We start from the raw sequence: 20,865 nt of genomic DNA on the forward strand, positions 1-20,865 counted from the left end.
TAGCTGGACCTGTCTAGAAATTATTGTCAAATTATCAGATATACTTACATTTACGAGCAATCTCTTTTCAATATCATGAGGAAAATGGAAATATGATTCAGCATGAGATTTATTTCTCAGTATCTCCGTACAAAATCCAAATGAGCAAAGGAGTGTTGTTACAAACTCTAGTAGACCTTACCCCCTCCATAAAACTTCGTCCGCGAAGCCAAGCCAAAGAGAAAAAGAGACCTTACTTTAAAACAAATAATAATCCATCAATAATTCAGAGTAAAGAAGTCACTCCTGATAACCAAAGGGAGGTGCAGGAATTTTTTTAATTATATATAGCGGCGGAGGCAGGTTCTGTATTAGCAGTTAAGGAGAAGTTATGTATGTTTAAGGATGGGAAGGGAATGGAAGGTTACGGGCTGAGGGTAGGTCAGTGGGGTTAGGTGAGGGAAAGTGTTTGGCGTGGACTAGAAGGGCCAAATTGGCCAGTTTCTATGCTGTAATTGTTATATGGTTATATTATATGGCAGAATGGTTAACTATATTCACTGCATTCAATTCTTTCACAGAGCAAGTTCCCAGTGCAAGCATTCTTCCTCCATCTGCCATCTCTCCCAGCAGCAGAGATACTGAATTCAGATTAGCTCAGAACTAACGTTACCCAAAGCAGAAGAGATTCTTTCTTCATGAATTCTGCATAAGCATTCGTAGAGAGCACAAATCAAATTTATTCGCAGTTCTCCTTGAAATCGTGCACCTTGTGTAAACATTGAGTGGGGAGTAACAAACCAGCATCTGCATTGAAGCCCCTAATTACTGGTGTTCACAAAAGGCCAAAACAAATAGTTTAAGGAATATTTATTGGAACATGAGAAAGCTAAACCAAAAAGTTACAAAACCACGTGAATAGGAGATGCACAACATCCAGTTATCAAATGTAAATGACTTTTAAAAAAAAAAATGAAAGCAAAATGACTACATATTTCATGCTATTCACTCCTGTGACTTCAATGTTCTTAAATCATTGGAAATATTTCTGAAACTACACATTTGTTACCTTTTGACACCAACAGCTCATTCATTTAGTGTTTCAGTTTAAAACAGGTGCAAATTTCTTGATCCCTGTATGTGACACAGGAGTGACCTGCCAACCTTCCTCACCGGTACAATATCTATCACTCTATTTAGACTAGTAATGCAACGAGCTATCAATATCAATAAAGAGACTGTGATATTTTTCTGGGCAAATGGACAGCTCAGATGGTTTACAACTGGGAAATGCACAGTGCTCATGGTGCACCAACTATTCCTTTAGGGAAAAAAAAAGCACATTTCTCTTAGATTATTTCAGTAATAACATGTTGAAAATTATCTTGTTTCACAAATTACAGCAATTCAGCCACTTCAGAACATTATATAAAATCTGAAATATTACTTTAAACTTGGAGGTATGCCAAACCAAATATGACCCATGTCTGCCTCCTAACACCCTGTTGTGTTGTGGAACCATTGCACGTTGTCACAACATGAGGTACTCACTCTTTTTGTTTCCTTGGTTACCAAATTGCTGACTTCAGGTGAAAAGAGTACCAGGTAATTTAATGAAAGTTTGCAGCCTGGTTCTCTGGGAAATGTATCCCACAGGTTCCACTTTCCTTGAGTACCTACTTGCAATGAAGATACTCCTGATGACAAGCAAAAACACTCTTTATATCAAAAAATGACATCGTTCAGGCCAACTCTCATTAATGGTAATTTCTCTGACCAACAAAAAAACTTTTGCTTATTTATTTCAACAAAATGTACATCCTCCAGTGTTCTCCAAAAGGCCACTTCCTCTCACCACTTCACCTGCATTCCCAGAATGAGATTGATGGTTCCAGAGGCTTTAGCACGCCCCTTAAAAACTGCTCTGTAATCAACTACCTGGGGTATAATGAATCAAGTGGTAAGTTGATAAAAATCAATGCGTTTTGCAGAGCCTCCTTTTGGTTATGTGCATAAATGAGGAACAAACAAGCCAGTATTTTAAATGACTAAATTCTGTGTTCAAGATGATGAAAGTTTTCCAATAAAACAAATATCATGCAACTTCATTGCCAATTATTTCATTGAATGTTATTTTATTACATGGTGCAACAATCACTTTGGCCTAACTTTAAATTATTTTGAGTAATTTTGTTTACTTCGATCATGTTAATGCCAGTCATAACTGGGAATAGAATAATATGGTCTCAAGTGGAACATAGTTATGATTTTAAACAGTTTAAAGAAATAAAAATCTTTTTTTATCATGCAAAAGTCAGAAATCAATAAACCACCCTGAGATAACTTAACCTGATGCCTATCCTAATAGATTATAACTCCATTAATGAGTTTCTAATGAGCATTAAATGGCCTGCAGGTTGTGACGTATGAGGTGACATGGTTAGTGTAGCAGTGAGCACAAGGCCATTACAGTCCCAGTGATCTGGGTTTGAATCCAGCACTGTGTTTGTACATTCTCCCCGTGTCTGTGTGGGTTTCCTCCAGGTACTCTGGTTTTCCTCTCAACTGCTAAATCATACTGGGTTTGTAGGTCAGTTTGTAGGCGGCATGGCTTGTGGGCCAAAAGGGCCCATTACTGTGCTGTATCCCTACATAATTGAATTAAATTAAAGGAGCAATGAGCTCGTCAACGACGAAAGTGTTCTGCATTATTTTATTCTGAACATCAGTCATAAATTTCATGTCATTGAAACACAGAGTGGGTTTGCTCCTGGAGTTGCCACTTAATCATAGATATGGAGAAAGGAAAAGAAAATTGGCAAAGTAGCACAAGAACAACTTGAATGTTGCTTGAAAGAAGACACTGATCCTGCGTTCCATGAAGCAACAGAGCCCATAGTGGAGAGGACTGCACAGGGCAGGCTTTGTGTGATTCCCTTGACCTAATCCAAGATATCAACATCAGCTGTTTCTGCACACTTACACGAGGGATATATCCTCACAAGCGACGAGGCTATTCATTTGAACTACTGGTCTGTATTCAGATTAAGCTAACTCTTTTGAAAACAGAGCTCGAGATCCTGTTATCAATTTCTTAAGCTTTTATATCACTCTAATAATAATAATTTCTACCGAAAACCTTACAAAATTCCTGTTAAGGGTATGTTGCATTACCCTCTACAGACGCCCACTACTATGTTTCACCTCTGTTCATTTTTTTCCATTTCTAGCTCACCTGCTCCTAAGTATCTAAGTAAACAGATTCTTCTGTCAACAAAACAGCTGTAAGAGTAAAGAAAAGAATAAAAAGTCAAAATTGTTGTTTTTGAAATTTAACAATTGGGCAAATGGAAATATTTTCCTCATGATTAATGAATCATAAATTTGAATATTGTTGCAGCATTAAAGACATATTAATAAAAAATAATCCGTAGAATACTGTTATAATATTTTGTGACTTTATGTATATATCCTTCATAATACCTACACCAGGGCTTTCAAGGTTACTTGCTTGATTACTGGTAGTTATAATTAGACATTTGTGGTAATTATTATGATCTTAATCAGATAGGGCACTGTAATCTGTTCATTTTTGAGGCCAAGATTGGTTTTATGATATCTACATTTAAATATGATCAAATTGACTAAAAGATATGCAAAGTCATTTTGCCATTTTTGACAATAGCTTATAGAATGACCATTCACAGTGCAAGGTCTACAGGCACGATTTCCTTTATTACACAGAAAAATCAACTCCTTGGATATCAATTACCACACAGTTATGATCAGCAAAACAATTTTTTGCTTGATTGGCAGAACATTGAAAGCCCTTCCTAAAAAATATATATAAAAATGTAAAAACTGAGATACCTGAAGTTATAATCCAATAGAAGATATAAAATTATATCTGACAACTTGCAAAACCATGCAATAAAAAGAAAGCGTTTTCAGTTAACAAAAGCTTTTCTATTAGTGGGAGCTAATGATGACCCAGCCAATCATCACTTGCTGAGACGTTTTGCTACATCTGCATAAGCAATTTCAATTTCCTTATCTCCGGGGCAGGTATTTGTGAATTCATCTCTCGTATAAGCTTTCTGCAGATACCGCCAAATTCCTGTCATAGACTTTGGAATGTCGAAGTTCCGATATTTCTTTGTTACAACCTGAAAAGAAAAGATTTTGTATTTATATATTGCGGTAGGTTCTTAAAACAAAAGAAAAATCCCTGCTATCTGGAATTCAAGCAACCGGCAAAGAAAATATACTGTGCTTTGATGAGATACACCTAGCCCACTGAGTGCAGTTTTGACTCCAACCTAAAGAAGCATATATTTGATTTGTAGGTCGTTCAGCAAAGTTCAGAGATCGAGTAGAGTGGGCCCATTATCACTGGAGTTTTCAAGACAAATTAAATTCAATTGAGTTTGAGTCTTAATAGGTGAGATAGATTGGAGGCAATTTTTATTTACTGGATTCTAGAGTTAAGGACATAGTCTCAGAATAAGTGGTCAACCGTTCATGACTGAGGTGAAAATAAATCTAAGAGTATCAGCGCCCTCATTAAATATAATCTCCTATTGGGAGATATGGAGGGAAAACAATAGTTTTCCACCTGTCCTTGCCAAAATGCGACAACAGCTGAGATTCCAAGCTTTACTGCAGTACTGTTGTTAAATGAGAAAATGGCCAAATGTGCTGCAGGTGGTGTTAGATTGATTGGTTCATTTTTCAGAGGGTATAGATGTTTCTGCTTGTTTGCGTCGGAACAGAGCAAAAGAAAAATTAATCGTACCTTGACAATGTGAAGCTTTGGTAGCAGATTGCAGTCTGCAAGCGTCATCTCATTTCCATCCAGGAACTTGCGGTTAGAGGCCTTGATATCCTCCATGCTGTCTGCATCGATCTCTTCTGGAAGGGGTGAGTTTAAATACTCATCCAATTTCTGCAAGGTTTTCAGTAGGCCTTTTTCCAGAGCTGTAAAAATAAATGCAGTGCATTCCAGCTAAACGCATGTGACAGACAGACAAAAATAAAGTCAGAAGTTTACACTTCAACCCATCTTGCTGCACTATTGCATCAAACCATACATTTACACTCATTCCATTTCATTATCCCCATATTCTACCACTTACCTACACACTCAGGGTAATTTGACATGACCAGCTAACCTGCCAACCCATGTTTTTGGATGTGGGAGGAAACCAGAGCACCTGGAAGAAACCCACACTTCATCTGGTCATGGGGAGAGTGTGCAAATATGAAGTCAGACTTGAAATAAAAGCATAATGCTGGAGAAACTCAGCAGGTCAAACAGTGTATTTTATGTAGCAAAGATAAAAATACAAAGCCAATGTGTCAGGCTTGAGCCCTTCATCAAGGTGTGGACCGAGGTATTAGTTCATGCTTTGAGAAGCCCAAAATGTTGGTTTTGTATCTTTACTACATAAAGTACGCCGTTGACCTGCTGAGTTTCTCCAGCGTCGTGTTTTTATTTCAACCGTGGTGTCTGCAGACTTTAGTGCTTTACTGAAGTCAGACTTGAACCTGGATCACTGGAGCTCTGAGGCAGCTCCTCCTGCAGGCCACATCTATTCATAGAATTCATTGGTCCAGCATTGACCACACGGGTTTTACATTTTCTCTGTCAACTTTGCCATTTGTATGAACATGTGAACTTGGGACAGGAGTACGAAAATCAACGTTATCCTGTTCCACCTTCTCATAAGAACGTGGCTGGCATCTCGTAAGGTCATGGCTGACTGATTATAGCCTCAGCATTCTTGCCTCTGCAGTAACTTTTCATCCTTTGCTTATCTACCTCTGCCTTAAGATATTTAAAGATTCTGCTTCCATCTTCCCTGGAGGAGGAGAGATCCAGACATCATGATAAGTGAAGGAAAATGTTCACCTCAACTCTCTCAAAAGCAGCCGACCCTTTATTCTTAAACAATGATCTCTAATTCTAGGTTCTCTGACAAGAATCTCCACCTCCAACTTTCTGAGACCCACAGGATCTTACATGTTTCAATTGAGTTGACTTTCAATCTTCAAAACTCTCGAACGTACAAGATTAGTCTGACCAACCATTCCTCATTAGATAACCCATTATCCCCATGTATTTGCATCTTCCCTCGTGAAAACAATGCTGTACATGGTGAGGGTGGGGGGTTGGGTGGGGGTTGTTGGAGGAATGTGGAGTTAAGCTTGTAATCAGATCAGCCATGATCACATTAAATGATGGAGGAGATGCATAGAGAGAGCAACGTACTCCCAATCCAAATTTGTATGTTTGCATGATGACAGGAACAGAAATCACAATTTAGTCATTCTGCGCCTGAATGCTACCCATCAGTTAGAATGAAGAGTGTCCTGGACAGTGACTGCAGTCCTCGTGCACTACCTCTTCCTTCAGGTTACACAGTAGATCACGTCATCCTCCAATAATACCTCTCCTTCATTAACCATTCATTTAAATGAGTGTGCTGGACTATACTCTTATACAATCGCATTAAGTGCACTTTCAGTATCCGTTGCCGAGATCTTTTTGGGAGATCTTCAATTTTGGCACTGTGCCAGCCTGTTTTCAACCTCATTTCTGTTCAGGACCTTGAGACATTCTTCCATTGCAAATGCACAATATTAATTCAAGTTGTTGATGAAAATAATACAGGCTGGAATTTAGGCTTTCATCAATAAAAACATAAAACATGGCATCGATGTAGGTAGAGATAAGCATATTTATGGTTGAAATATTAATTCCACCCAGAATGTTTTCATTAAAAGCATGTTTGAAAAATAAAATCATTTCATTTCCCATGTAAGTAGTCCAGTATATTGAAAACAGTTGTAATATCAAAGCTATTGTGATTTTTTTTTTCCTCCTGGTTGTCCACAATGGCAGTTGTTCTGAGGACAATTGCTAAAGTTAAGGCAAAAGTGATTGAACATCTTGTAATCTGATGGCATTATTTTATGAATCTCAAACACTGCCAAACTTAAAGTGGAGTGCTCATTCAATATGGGGGTAGGGGGGGAGCATGTGGCTATTTGCACTCATTCTAGCTACGAGGATTCAATCTCAAGAGGAAGTTAGCTATTTGAATTGAATCCAGGAGATTGGTTGACTCATCACTGAAATTCTACTCAGTCTACATTCATTAAAATCCTGCAAAAGAATCCCTTTTATCTTGCTGATATTTGTGAACTTAACCTGTTAAACATTATTGACTATTTTAAGAGAGGTTCTAGTGAGTTCGCATTGGAGACATTCATCGCATTGCTGGTGAAACATATTCCACAAGAACATTAATTTGCTGCTTTTCCTGGTGCAGATCCTGTTGATGGACTATCACGATGGACTGAACTGATAAACATGATACAACCTTGAAAGCTTTTTGCTCAAGTGCAGTGGGGAATGCTAATTACAGATATTTCACAGGAAAGCATAATCTTGGAATAATGAAAAGCAAGACGTGTTTTTTTTTGCCACTCTCACTATCTTGTAGTAAGTTCAGGGAACAGTGGAAGTGAGCTATTTTCTGAAAACACATAGGATTTGAACATAAAAAATACAATAATTGAATAGTTAAGCAATGTAATGTTTGAGGTCAGAAATACATTTAACTTTACACATTTCTCTCTCACAAGATTCTGAGGTATTTCCCCATGTAGTCCCATATCCATGTTTAAATAACTTGCCCATTGGCAGCCATCTCTTTATCTGTTAAAACCCTACCCTTTGGAAATCCCATGTTAAATCTTCTCACTTCTTCATTCCCTTTTCCCTCTTTAAAACTCTTCCTGACTCTGTAGAGCTCATCGAAAGAATCAAAGACTTGTTGATCCAAACCAAGGCTTTTATTAGCAAAAGGCAGGAGCTCTTCACAGGTGGCCGACCAGTCCGGAATGATCCAACCTGGCTAGGGATACAACCCTTAAAGGCCCAGACAGTAGGCGTGGCTTAGCTCTCAGCCAATCGCTGTAAGCACAGTCTAGATACTGTAACTATATACACTATATACATTGGTGATAGATCTGTACTATCACAGACTACTAAAGTATTTTTTTGGTCATTTATTCCAATTTCTCCTTATTTGACTGTATATCCAATTTTATTTGAAAATGCTCTGGTACATTTTACTTACACTGGTGTATTTTACATAAGTAAGAATTTTGGAGCATCCGTATATGTACTTTGGTATATGAGAATAATCTCACATTATTCATTACTTTACTGAACACTCATCAATGACACCTTTTGTTGTTCAGACAACTGGCTTAATTAACAGGGTAGGTTTAAAGAAGTAAAATGAAATAGGAGTAGAGAGGTAAGGAAATAGCAAAACGTAGGAAGATAATTCAAGAGTTTGAAGTATTTTGATTGAACCCATGGTATTCATGACTATTTGATATATTGTGTAACCATAAAACTACATTTTCTGAGTGGGTTCATCAATGAAAAGGCCCCTGCCATCAATTACCATATATTTCACCCTCAAAAAGTATTAAAAAAAATCAGGGTCATCTTATACGCTAGAAACAAAGATGAGGCCTTAAATTCAACTCAAAAAAACCGCTCGACGTGGATTTGGTGTATAAGACGACCCAGCACTTCCCCACTGCCAGCATCGCTGCTCCCTGACACCTTCCCACCACCACCATAGACCACCTAAACATTTTACTATTGTAAAGCCCAAGGTCCCCATTCCTGCCTGGGAGCCCAAGGTCTGGAAGCCAACACATAGGCGTGGTTTCTGCACTGAGCACACTTGGGCAGTGAGACAACTTCCTCAATGCGGAAGGCAATGCGCCCGATATTGAGAATGAAATCACCTTCACCGACTCCAGCTGGCAGCCAATGCTGAAGACTTAGAACCAGCTACGTTTGACATCTTCCTGGCCAGAAGCAAGGGATTTTGTTACTGTTTTTTTTTTACTTGCTTGCTTAATTTGCAGATTTGCTACTTGGCGATTGGAGTGTTGTAACAAAGTCTGGTTGTTGCTGGGAGGCCAGGTTGCCAGTCTCCGGCATGTTCTTTGCAGAAAATTGGGGGGAGGGGGGTCATCTTATACACCCGATATATGATAAAACCATGAAAATGAGGTTGAAAATGGGGAATGGACTTATCTGAAGGTTGACTTGTATGCCAAATTATACGGTAATTGTATTATTGCCATTTGTCTGTCAAAGTTTAATGTTTCTTAATTTATCATCATTAACCAATTGAAGTTGAAACTAAAACAAAATTCTGTGGACACCGTGGTTGGAGTAAAAACACAAAATGCTAGAGAAACTTAGCAGGGCAAATAGTGTCCTTTATGTAGCAAAGGCAGAGATACATAACTGAAGTTGATATTCTTGATTTTTTTTAACGACAGCAAACAAATAAAAGAAAAGTGGTTTTGAACCCAGCAGGAAACAATAAGATGGCCTAGTGATATAGTGTATGATTACATTGTCTTGAAACATCTTCAATTTTGTTTTTAATGAAATGGCGGGCTAAAGCCAGACTTCAATGGTGTGGTGCACACTATTTATTCTGTGGTGATAATGATACTGAGATAACGGAGGTGAATGTCACTACCAGATGCATAATGACGCATGCTCTTATGATGAAGTGCATTCTTTTATCTGTCACTCCATTAGTCCAGAGGGAGATGAGAGCTTTCAATATGTCTTTGAACATTTCTAAGAAACTACCCAGCGCTTGGAAGAAATCACTTGTCTCACATCATTTCAGAAGTTGACGTCATTACTCATTTGATCCATTTATTTAAAATTGGATTTTTCAGATGAGATTTAACTCAATTAATAAAAAACAATTCAAGGGAAATCACTGATAAATCAAACTGAAATCTAATCAGCTCAGGGACATTTTGATGGTAGAAATTTGAGCTTTTCTGTTGCATCTGAAATAAGATCTCATCTTTAATTGTTGATCTTTTATCTTTATTTTGATTCTCAGGAAGCAGAGATGGTGGATGATTCACTCAGTACCTCTGGCTGCCGAGGGTTCACCTTTTATCTTTGGCACTGGTGCTAGGTCCTGGTATCCCTGAGGAGGAAAATGTTCTAGGAATATTTTTCCTCCCACTAAATGTTGCAGGACTGCATTGTCTGACTGTGGGTTTGCTTAGCTTCATCTTTTACCTGCTCCTTTGGCCATTCAAATGTCAATTTTCATTCCAAGGATTTGAATCTTTGGAACTCTCTTCTTGATGGAATGGGAGGAGAGTTTTGCATCGAATATTGAACAGGCTCAGAGGCCCACAATGTCCATGCCTACCAGGACAGTAAATTTAAACTGTACATCTGCTCTTGAAATGTTTACGGCAATCTTGACATTAGGGCTGAAAAAACATAAGAAATAGAGCAGGAGAAAGCTATCAGGCCCATCCAGCCTGCTCCGATTCAAAGGCTACTCTGACCACGGATTCACCTCCACCAACCTCTTTATTTTCCAAAATTCTGAATTCCACCACAATTCAAAAATCTCTCTCAAATTTAAGTACATTTAATGAGGCTGCAAGACTCAATGTTAGTATGGGTAGGTGGAAATGTTGAAGGTACAATCTTGAATTAAAGAGTGGATCAGACTTGAAGAGCTGGATGGCCAACTCTTGCTCCTAAATATCGAATTCATAGGTTTGTCTATTCAATGTTGGCCTTGATATTAAGGGCAGTCAAACTTGCCTCATAGTTGGATTTCTGGTCTTGGGTCCATACTTGAAGTAAGATGAGATCCAAGTAAGAAAACCAAACTGGGCATCAGTGAATAGATTATTAATGAGAAAATGTTGTATGATCAGGCAGTCTACAATAGATTCTGTCACTTTGTTGTTACTTTCATGTGGAATAATTAGCTGAATTGATTTATTCTGCTTTTATGAGCATATAACCATATAACAATTGCAGCACAAAAACAGGCCATCTTGACCCTTCTAGTCCGTACTGAACCAAGTCCTCTCCTCTAGTCCCACCTACCTGCACCTTGTCCACAACCCTCCATTCCTCTCCCATCCATATACCTATCCTACCAGTCCAGCACCACCATCAAAACACAGAGAAATACTGTTTCATCTGGTTATATGATAAACCTGACCTTGCAGAAAGGGAATCAAAACAGAATCCCTTCAGAGAAATCAATTGTCCATGGATCCTGCCACCTCCTCCATAACCACCTGTCCAGTGCAGTGGTGAATGTGAGTTGGAGGCATTAAAGCACCCTCCTTGACCCCTGGTTCCAAACGCCCAAAGTGAACTGGACACTTAAGAGACCTGCTCACCATCGGCACCCTCCTTAATGTTGGAAGCCAGCTAATGGCAGTTTGGTGCAAGGCCTTCAGCTGCTGAGCTGCGGTTTCCTACCCTGTAGGGCCATCCCACGTTTCTACTCAGAGTCTTCTCCCTCTCTAGTGCTCTGTGCTCTCCCCTCTTTCTTCATAGCATAACGTGCGAATTGCAGTTGTTGGAGACTGGTTGGTGTAAAGGAGGGAAGTGAGCTGGATTATCCACTTGGCACTTTAGATTGAACATGGCTATGAACATTTCAGCCAAAACACATTCTGGACCCTCCCATCACTGAAGATGGTGATTTCCTTGGATTAATGTCCATGTTTCCAGTTTAATTGCTCCACCACCATTGACTGCTTGATATAGAGGGACTTCAGAACTTTGATTAATCCACTGATTCAGGGTTTGATTTATACCCGTATTTCTGGTCGTCTTTGCTGTTTAGCACACTATGTTGGCACCTCATTTCCAACTTTACCATGCATTACTTGCACCATGCCTTTCTGCCCTCATTTTTGAACTAAGATTGAACCCTTGGCTTGATACCAACAGTACGTGAGGGGCCAGCTGGGACAGGAGGTTTCATCTTGTGAACGGTGTGCTGGTGACGATCCATGATAACTCATGGATGTCTGGTCTTGAGCTGCCATCCCAGTTCTGATGAGTTCATCTTATTGATCCCAATTATAATAAACCACAACACAATGTTGGGCACTTTGGATGTAAAGATGGGACTTTTCCTCCACAAGGGCTGTACAATGGTGTCAACTGACACAGCTGTTGTGAGCAGACACATCAGCCACGATGAGACGAGATGCTTGGTATTGCTTTGCCCACTGGGTCAGGCCCTCTCGGAGATGGTCATTCAGAGTTCTTTCTGCACTTTTGCTACTTCGAGTGCCTTTTCCAAGCTGCAGAAAATGTTCTTGCTCGTTTGACCTGTAATTGTGACACTTCATGGAATCAGTGACTGGCCACGATACTCCGTCTTGCCTGCACAACCAGCATGTCACTTCCTCAGTTTGGTATGTACCCAAGGAATCTGTTAGCTCTGATTTTGTGAGTGTGTTTATGTCAGGCAGGGGTCGGCTGTGGGTCAGCTCTCTGAATGTGGGCACTCGTCCCCTTCAAAAATGTAAAATAGTACTGGTCAGAAGCTGTGAGAATTCCCTTAGGATTCCAGACCATCATTTTAAATTCAAATATGGAGATTAAAACAGATAGGTATGGACTTGCCAGAAGAAGTTAGAATTGTAATTGATATTTGGATGGCCATTGAATCAACGTTCAGAAAGGATTTCCAAATTAAGTTAAAGCAAAGGACCTAAGTCACTTAAGATCCAATTAGAATCAATGACAAACTGGGGTCTATCCAGATGGACAATTTTTGATGATTTTTTTTCCCATCTATAATTACATTGTAAACTCAGACATGTTTCCTTTCCAACTTCTGAAAGAAGTGAACTAGTTAGCGTGAGGGCCTTCTTGTCTCACAAGCTTTTCAAGGTCCAATGTGGTCCATACAGGACCTAATGTGGAATGTTCTGCTTCTCTCTGTGACCTCATGGACTCACTGTGAGAGCTCTGGTTTTCTCCCACATCCAAAGGATGTGGGGATGGCTTATTCTTAATGTGAGGGTGGATGGTAGAATTCAGGGGGAGCTGATGCAAAGGCAAGAAAAATGAAATTGGATCATAGAAAAATTAGTGCAAATGGATGTTTGATGATTCGTTCAAACTTAAGGGACCAAAGAGGCTGATTCATTGTACATTCACATCGTCATTAGTTATTTCTTTATTGCAGGCATTGATTCTGCTGCACGGTGGCGGATTAACCATTAGGCTGAGTAGGTTTAAGCCAAGGGACCCGGAAGGGAGGGGGGCCCAAAACCAAAAAGAATAGTTTAATTGAGTTTACATGTTTCTTGCATGATATTTTGCATATTTTTTCATATCTGGAATATTACAAATACTATTTTGTTTTGTAAATAAGGCTCCAAACAAATAAACATTTAGATGTAATACTGCGTTGACTATGACGACGTTATTACATCATGAGTTGGCGTTAACGTACACGTATACTGGCTAAAGGCAGGGAGCGAAGCCTGTTGGAACATGAATTCCAGGAGTGTGAAATCCATAAAATATGCTGGTAAACAGAAAAATTGCTTTAGTAAGTCCATGTTTTACCACTCCCTTACAACTGGAAAGAAAATCAGCTGTGTTCTTCTCTGAGCACAGGTAAGGCATTCTGTTTTACCTGCAAACTGTTTTCAAGTGACAACCATGCTTGATTACTTAATAATACCAGTCAGAACGTGACCCGGGTGGTAGGTAATCTGCCATTAGCTGCACCTACTGATACATTTTCCTTTTCTTCCTTTTTGGGTTGGAAATGGCCAATGAGAGGATTGGTGATCAAGCTTTCAATTGTGTTAAACAATCACATTTGCACAGGATGCAAGATGAATGTCATAATAAAGCCACACCCCCCCCCCCCCCCCCAAAAGCTAATACATTGCACAACTCCCTCTCATTGTCTTAATTACATAAAAAGATATATGGTTAATGCTTCTTTGAAGTGCTGCTTTGTTTATTCTGAGTTTAAAATGCATTCTTTTCACAACTTCCCACATTCCTGTTATGTTGAAATCAAGAGACACTGCACAATCTCTCACTCAGATCCTTTCTCAATTCTCTGGATCTCTTTACACTCCCATGTTTTTAACATCCTACAAGCTTCAGTGTTTTTAAAGTTAGGTTGGCAATAGGTAACCTTGACCCCCCTGCTTCGTTTGCTCTTTTATTTTGTTCTGCCTTATTCTTGTCTTACAATCCCTTTTCATTGATTGACTTGCACCTTACTGAATACAAGGCAGTTTCAAATATGCTTTCCAAAGGTTAGCACACTAATCTGCAACAAATATACTAAGTAGGACTCATCTGCACATAGTCCATCATTAAGAATAATTCCAGTTGGTTTACTTAGAGAATATGTCCTCTGCATATTATGTTCTGAATTGGAAAGACTATTTGGAAGAATAGTCCAACAAACTGCTTACCTTCATTCGCTTCTGGTTTGGAGTTTTTGATGTAAGCTGAGAATTTTGCAAATATATCATTCCCAGCCGTGTTGGATTCTGGGTGTTTTGTGCCAAGCTTCATGTACCTAGGAACAAAAGGTATACTAAATAAGAGATTTAAACTGAGCAAATCTATGTACAGTATTGAAAATCCACATTTCCCTTGTTTGTGGGCTAACCAGAGTGATCTCCTGATAAAAGTATCAGGCCCAAAATGCCAACTGCCTTTTGCTTCCTCTGGATGCTGCGTGGCCTGCTGAGTTTCTCCCGTACTTTTGTGTAATGGAGAGAAATCACCCATTTGAATGCTCAGTACTGCACTGAGTTCCAATTCTTGCAAACAGAGTTGTGCAATCCAAGAATTGTTTAAAAAAAACCTTCCTAAACCTCAAACAACCACCTGTCCATTCAATGGAGAAACACAAAAGCTGCAGGTGCTGAATTGCTAGAAGAACTCAGCAGGTCTGATTGAATGCAAGGAAACCCACAAAGTTTAACCCACAGAATTTGCATTGATGGTATCGTAGGTAGTTCTACCACACAGCAGACTGAGTGAGCCAGTTTCTGTCCTGACTTGTGGTGCTCTCTTTGGAGATCGTGCAGGTTCTTCCCATGCCCACAAATATTTACTCCAGGACCTCCTGTTTCTTCTAATATCTCATCATCAAACTGGTTGGTAGTTTAATAGATTGCTGTAAATTAGCCCTGGAATACATGGCTGGCAGAATTGGGGGAATAAGAGCATTAACAAAAAAAATGACATTGAGCCATCAAATGAATTAATGGGGCAAAAATCAAGAGTGCGGGCAAAGATTGGATATTAGAGAACAGGGAAAAGTAGAAATGTAGAGACTTCATGGGGGATATATAGAATTGCAGATGCCTACAGCAAAAAGTGAGTCTACCAATAATTAACACCAGGATGCAAAAGAGGGGAGAATCAGAGGAATGTGGCAATGTTGGTTCTCAGGTTGGAAAAGGTTATGGAAAGGTTATGGAAGGGTAACGGATGGGTAGGACCACTGAACAATTTGAAATAATGAAGGAAATGCCACTGGGACTTGTTCATAGTCAGAGTGAAAGGACCTGTTTTAATCTTAATTGTTTTTTGAGGCTGCTTCCTAACTGTAGGAATGATATCAAATTAATTCATTAAACGATGGACTGTCTCACCTAATAGAATGGATTACTTGGGATATGATGCCCAGAGCCAGATCATGGGACTTTGGCAACTATGTTAACACAAAAAACATTCAATGATTAGTGAAAATGAAAAGAATTACAGATGCTGGACATCCAATGAAAAACAGAAAATGCTAGAATTGGGCCTTCCACCTCAAATCTAGCTCCACTTCTCAAATTCAGCCTGACCTGCTGACAATTTTTGGCATTTTCCATTTTTCTTTTATATTGAAAATATTCAGTTTAGTTTTGCGCATAGATAAATCATGGCCCTATAGTATGCATCTGTCTATACATTCAAATGGTAGATGCATATTTTAGGGTGATAATTTATAGTCAGCCAGTACCTTTTTCCCCAGGGTGGCAATAGCAAATACCAGAGGATATTTAAATTTTTAATGTAGAGCACAGTAGAAGTCGTTTCCAGCCATTTAAACCCAATTACACCCAAATTAACCTACAACCCTGAACATTTTGGATTAAACCAGACCATCAGGAGGAAACCCATGAAGAAACAGGTAAACTGTACTAACTCATTACTGAAAGGACCAGATTCAAATCAGTGATAGTGTCACGCTAGCTGTGCTACTTGACATCCGTTCAAGTTGAGTGAAGAAAAGTTTAGAGAGATGTCAGAGGCACTTTTTTCTTTACAGAGGGAGTAGTGGGTGCCTTGAATGCATTGTTGGGGATAGTAGTAGAGGGTGTTGCAATAGGAACATTCAAAAGACTCTTAGATGGGCCACATGATTGCAAGAATATCTTGAGGAAAGGAAGAATTAGATTGTTCTGAACTAGATTACATAGATCGGTACAACATTGTGGACTGATACTGTGCTGTAATGTTCCATTGGATTGGACTTGTGACACCTGACCTCATTACAACTGGTAAGACAACCACATATCAGCCACAATGTTGGTAGACCAAAGAGGGAACTTCAATATACTGGGGGTATTTATTGCCTGTACAGAATAAGATGCTGGGTGGTAAAATGCTTAATGACAAAGAATGCCACAATGTATCTATACATTCACCAACAATTCCATTTTCACAAAGCAATAATGTTTAATAGTACATAATCCCCATCAGTACATGATCCAATAAAATTTACCTTCACATAACCTAACCTTCCTTAAATATTGAGCACTTCACTCTCACTTCAGAGCCACAATTTTTTTTTTTGCCCATCAGTATCTCACAACATTGATTTAACAACCGAAAGAACAGCAATGATAACATTTCGTCAACACACACGGTTAAATTACATGAAATGAACATGCAGATACATCAAAAATAAAAACAGAAAATGCTGGAAAAGCTAACAGGCCAGGAAGCAGCTGTGGAATGAGAAACAAAGGTAATTTGTTAACAAAATCTGACTTCCTGTGTTTCTCTGGGCAGTTAGGTTTTTTTGCTCCAGATTACAGCATCTGCAGCCTTTTTGTCTCCAACATTAATTTCAGGTTGATGAGATCTCTGTTTAACTCTCTGCAGATGCTGAATATTTCTGGTACATCCAGTTTTTATTTTTGATTCCCTGAGTTTTTCACTTGAGCAACATCTTATGATCCTGTTCGACATTGACGCATTATCATTTTAATCAGAGCAAAGCAAATTTTACAAAGGTTATTACTGCTATTCTTGTATGCATGAACACAAATGGAGCTCTTGCCCTCATCTAAGTGGGTGTGTTCAAATCAAAGTAGATACAGTGAAACCCCGTAATAACGTGATCGTTGGGGTCCATAAAATCCAATTTTTTTAAAAAAGCGGGGTCGTGCTAAATCGGGGTTTCACTGTATTTACCTGTTTAATTTGCGTTCCTACATCATTTTCATTTCTCCTTTATTTGGAACATCCCAGTTATTGTGTATGCATTTTAAATCAATCCAGGAGCCCGAGGTCCCTGTTACTGCCGGGAGCCCGACGCTCAAGTCTTTGCGTGACATCCGAATTTGTGTTAAATCAGAGCACATAAAATTGGGGTTTCACTGTACTTGTTGATCTGTCAATTGTTAATACAGAAGCTCATCAACCAAAAACTGATGAATATTAATCTGTTGATATCAAATTAGGAAAAAATAATAATTTGTATTAATTAAGGGGAAAGAGAAAGTACTACATGAATTAAAAATAGGACCAATAATAAAAATTGCTTTCTTACCAGCAATGAAGAAAGAAGCATTTATATTGAAACACAAAAGTCTCCAGGTCCTAGATTGTAGTAAAAACACAAAAATGCTGGGGAAACTCAGCAGGTCAAGTAGTATCCACAGGAGGTAAAGATTTTCCTCTGTAAAGAAGGTATACCTACCTTGAAGAATGGCACAGGCCCAAAACTTTGGTGATCTATTTTTATGGCCTATGGATGCTGTGTTACCTGCTGCGTTTCTCTAGAAATTTCTTTTTTTTTCTCTCCTTGCATTTAAGGAGTGTTTTTCACAATTGCAGGATATTCCCAATGCATTAAAATTTCTTTAGTTTTTTTTACTATCAATAACTTAGGTTTCAGATTCAGTAAATGGGCTGCAAGAAATTGTGCAAGTAAAGGACCTTTTTTTATGTAATTGTATATGTTGGATGGATGCAACCTTAATCAAGTCTTTTCATATGCTTCTAAAAGTTTAGTAAATATAATCAAAATAATGATAATTATAATGAGATGTTATGCCAAATGGGTCATTGATCACAGGTTCAATTGCAGTTTGTCCCAGAAAGTTGGAACACTGGCTAGGAACATTAGCTATTTTGTCATTCAATATATACAAACAGCATTTCTTAAGTGACCTCTGTCACATCAGATCAGACCTATTTAACATACTTTTTACAAAAAAAGTCTCACTTTCATCTTCTGAACAAAAGTAGTTAGAAACATGTCCTGAAGTGTCATCTAAAATGCTGTCCATATTTTAAGCATGATTAAAGTGGTATATCACTCATTCTGGAGATATACACACACCATCTGCTTCTGATGGGCTTGCATGCTGCAGCTTTCCTTGTAGTTAATATTACTGATTCATCAACAAGATCATCACCACTGAGAATGCTTTCCAAATTTTAATAACCTAGGATTTTGAAATACTAAAGTTTTACCTTTGACAAGACTTGTAGACTGTCCTGGAGTTCTTTTTTAGAGGGTTCTGTGGGAATCTGAATTGCATCAGAAAAACTTCACCTGATAGAAAAGGTTTGGAATGGTTGGCATGAGGCGGTCACCACTGAATGACACAAATCACCTTCTTTAAAATACAACACCCTCCCCTAATATCACAGGATTCTGATGAATATAAATATATTCATTTATATGCATGACAACACTTTGATTCCTCAGTACTCTTCTGATAAATATATTGCTATTACTTGGAAATTGTGACTCAGCTCCGAAACTATTATATATCCAAGTGGAGGAACAATTGAATCATATGCAATTGCTTTGAGAAGTCCAAAGTTCAAACTCATTTCTCAGTTATTCAGCAAATCTGTGTGTGTGTGTGTGTGTGTGTGTGTGTGTGTGTGTGTGTGTGTGTGTGTGTGTGTGTGTGTGTGTGTGTGTGTGTGTGTGTGTGGGAGAGTGGGGGGGGGGGGTGCTGGAGTAATTGTACAGCAAACACTTATTTAAATAAAACAAGATTATTTCTGAATATGGATAGAAAACCACTAAAAAAAACTCTCCTTTCAATCTCCATTTGACAAACTATGATGTGCCAGCCCTACAACTGGAAATGTAATTGTAAAAAGTATGATGTAAAGTACCTATTGGTAAGGAAGTTTAATCAGTCAGACTCGGAGGCATAGATTTTCCAGTGCATTCCTAAATTACAGAAAAATGGGTATGGATTGCTCACTTCTTCACCACTGTGAATGGTGTAGTTCTACAAATCACTGGTGCCAAGCGAGCTTCACATGCTGGAATGACCTTTTTCTGTTCTTGACATTTTTTCTGCTATCAACCATAAAAGGTGAGAAGAATAGAAGGTCCTATAAGTGGTCACTGATGCTTACCCCTTGAAATATACAGTTATCCAAAGCTTATATAATATTTTCTATCAGATAATGGTTTCTCAGCTGCCAATCCAGATTTCCACAGAATCCTGTGGAAAAAGTTATGGACCTTGTAATGTTGGAATTGCATAACTCCAGAACAGTCTCATAGTCCGAGATAAAACTTTGACCTGTCTCTTCCAATATGTATAACATCAAGAGGTTTGCCCAAGCAGATTCCCAGCACGTTAATGAACACCAGTATGTTGATGAAAGTGAAACATGTCCCACCTAGCCTGGAAAGAAGGTTCCAAAGAAAATATGTACCTGTTTTTAAAAAAAATAAAAACTGTGGAATGTGGATGGCAAAATTGTTTGGGGGACGGTGAGGAAAAGTTCTGGGGCATTTCCAAAAGGTATCAACAAAGTGGCACATAATGAAACCTAATAGCATCAGGGAAGTATGTTCACAAGAACAAAAGATTGGTTACTGAGTACAAAACAGACTTTTGGAAAAAGTGAGTCTTTTTCTGACAGGAAAATTGCAGGAAGATTAGTTTCTGGCCTTCAGTTATTTACTGTTGATGTTAATAACTTGGAGTAAGGGGTAAAGTGCCAGGTATCCATGTTTTCTGATGTCATGAAAAATAAATGGGATAATCTCATGGAGAGTGCATTTGTACCCTGTGATGAGTGAATGATAAAACTTGGTAAATGGAGTTTAATGCAGGGAAGTGTGAGGACATGTGCTTCAGTGGGAGGAATCAAAATGGAGAGAGATTCCCAAAATGAGCAGAGTACAGAGGGATGGTGCAGCAAGTAATCAAGAAAGCAAAGAGCTGGCCAGCTGGAGTGGCCCAGAGAAACACAGTTTTGTCTGCTTGTATATCTCCAGTCAGACGAGAATAAATGTGAACTTGAAAATTTGGAGCAATATTTATATAACATTTGTATTTGTATAATTTGAGTTACTTTATTTAGGAAGGATATACTGACAATGAAAGCAATCCAGAAGAGATTCACTCATTGATTCATAGTTTAAATGTTATGAAACCACTGTAAAAGTTTGCTCTGTATTCTTCAGTTAGGGGAATATGAGGGGTGAGCTTGTTGGAAAATCCCTAGGAGCTCATGAACATGTCAAGGTAGATGTTGAGATGTTTCCATATGTTACAAAATAAGAGAAAATCAGAAATTATCTGCGTAAAGGGTTGGGGAAGTCTGATCTTTGAAGTTATATAAAGAAGAGGTGGATAGATATTTGAAAAATCAGCTGATTAAGAACCAAAGGAAAATGACACAAGAGTTGAGGCAGGCACCAGCTGGTTTACTGCTCCTCCTAT

General features: G+C 38.6%; 1 protein-coding gene across 5 annotated transcripts in view; it reads right to left on the reverse strand.

The window, feature by feature from the left end:
• Positions 1 to 834: 834 nt before the first annotated feature.
• The window catches only part of LOC138741466 (chloride intracellular channel protein 4), a 131,391-nt gene continuing 111,360 nt past the window's right edge, over positions 835 to 20,865 (reverse strand). For all 5 annotated transcript variants that reach the window (XM_069895635.1, XM_069895631.1, XM_069895633.1 and 2 more), the window contains 3 exons: positions 14,338 to 14,444; positions 4,775 to 4,956; positions 835 to 4,145 (listed from right to left, as the gene is read on the reverse strand). In XM_069895635.1, the coding sequence (XP_069751736.1) occupies positions 3,981 to 4,145; positions 4,775 to 4,956; positions 14,338 to 14,444 (454 nt within the window). In that variant the 3' untranslated portion in view covers positions 835 to 3,980. The remainder of the gene's footprint in view (positions 4,146 to 4,774; positions 4,957 to 14,337; positions 14,445 to 20,865) is intronic.

Source organism: Narcine bancroftii, chromosome 8 (genome assembly GCF_036971445.1).
Source record: "Narcine bancroftii isolate sNarBan1 chromosome 8, sNarBan1.hap1, whole genome shotgun sequence".
Taxonomy (NCBI): Eukaryota; Metazoa; Chordata; class Chondrichthyes; order Torpediniformes; family Narcinidae; genus Narcine; species Narcine bancroftii.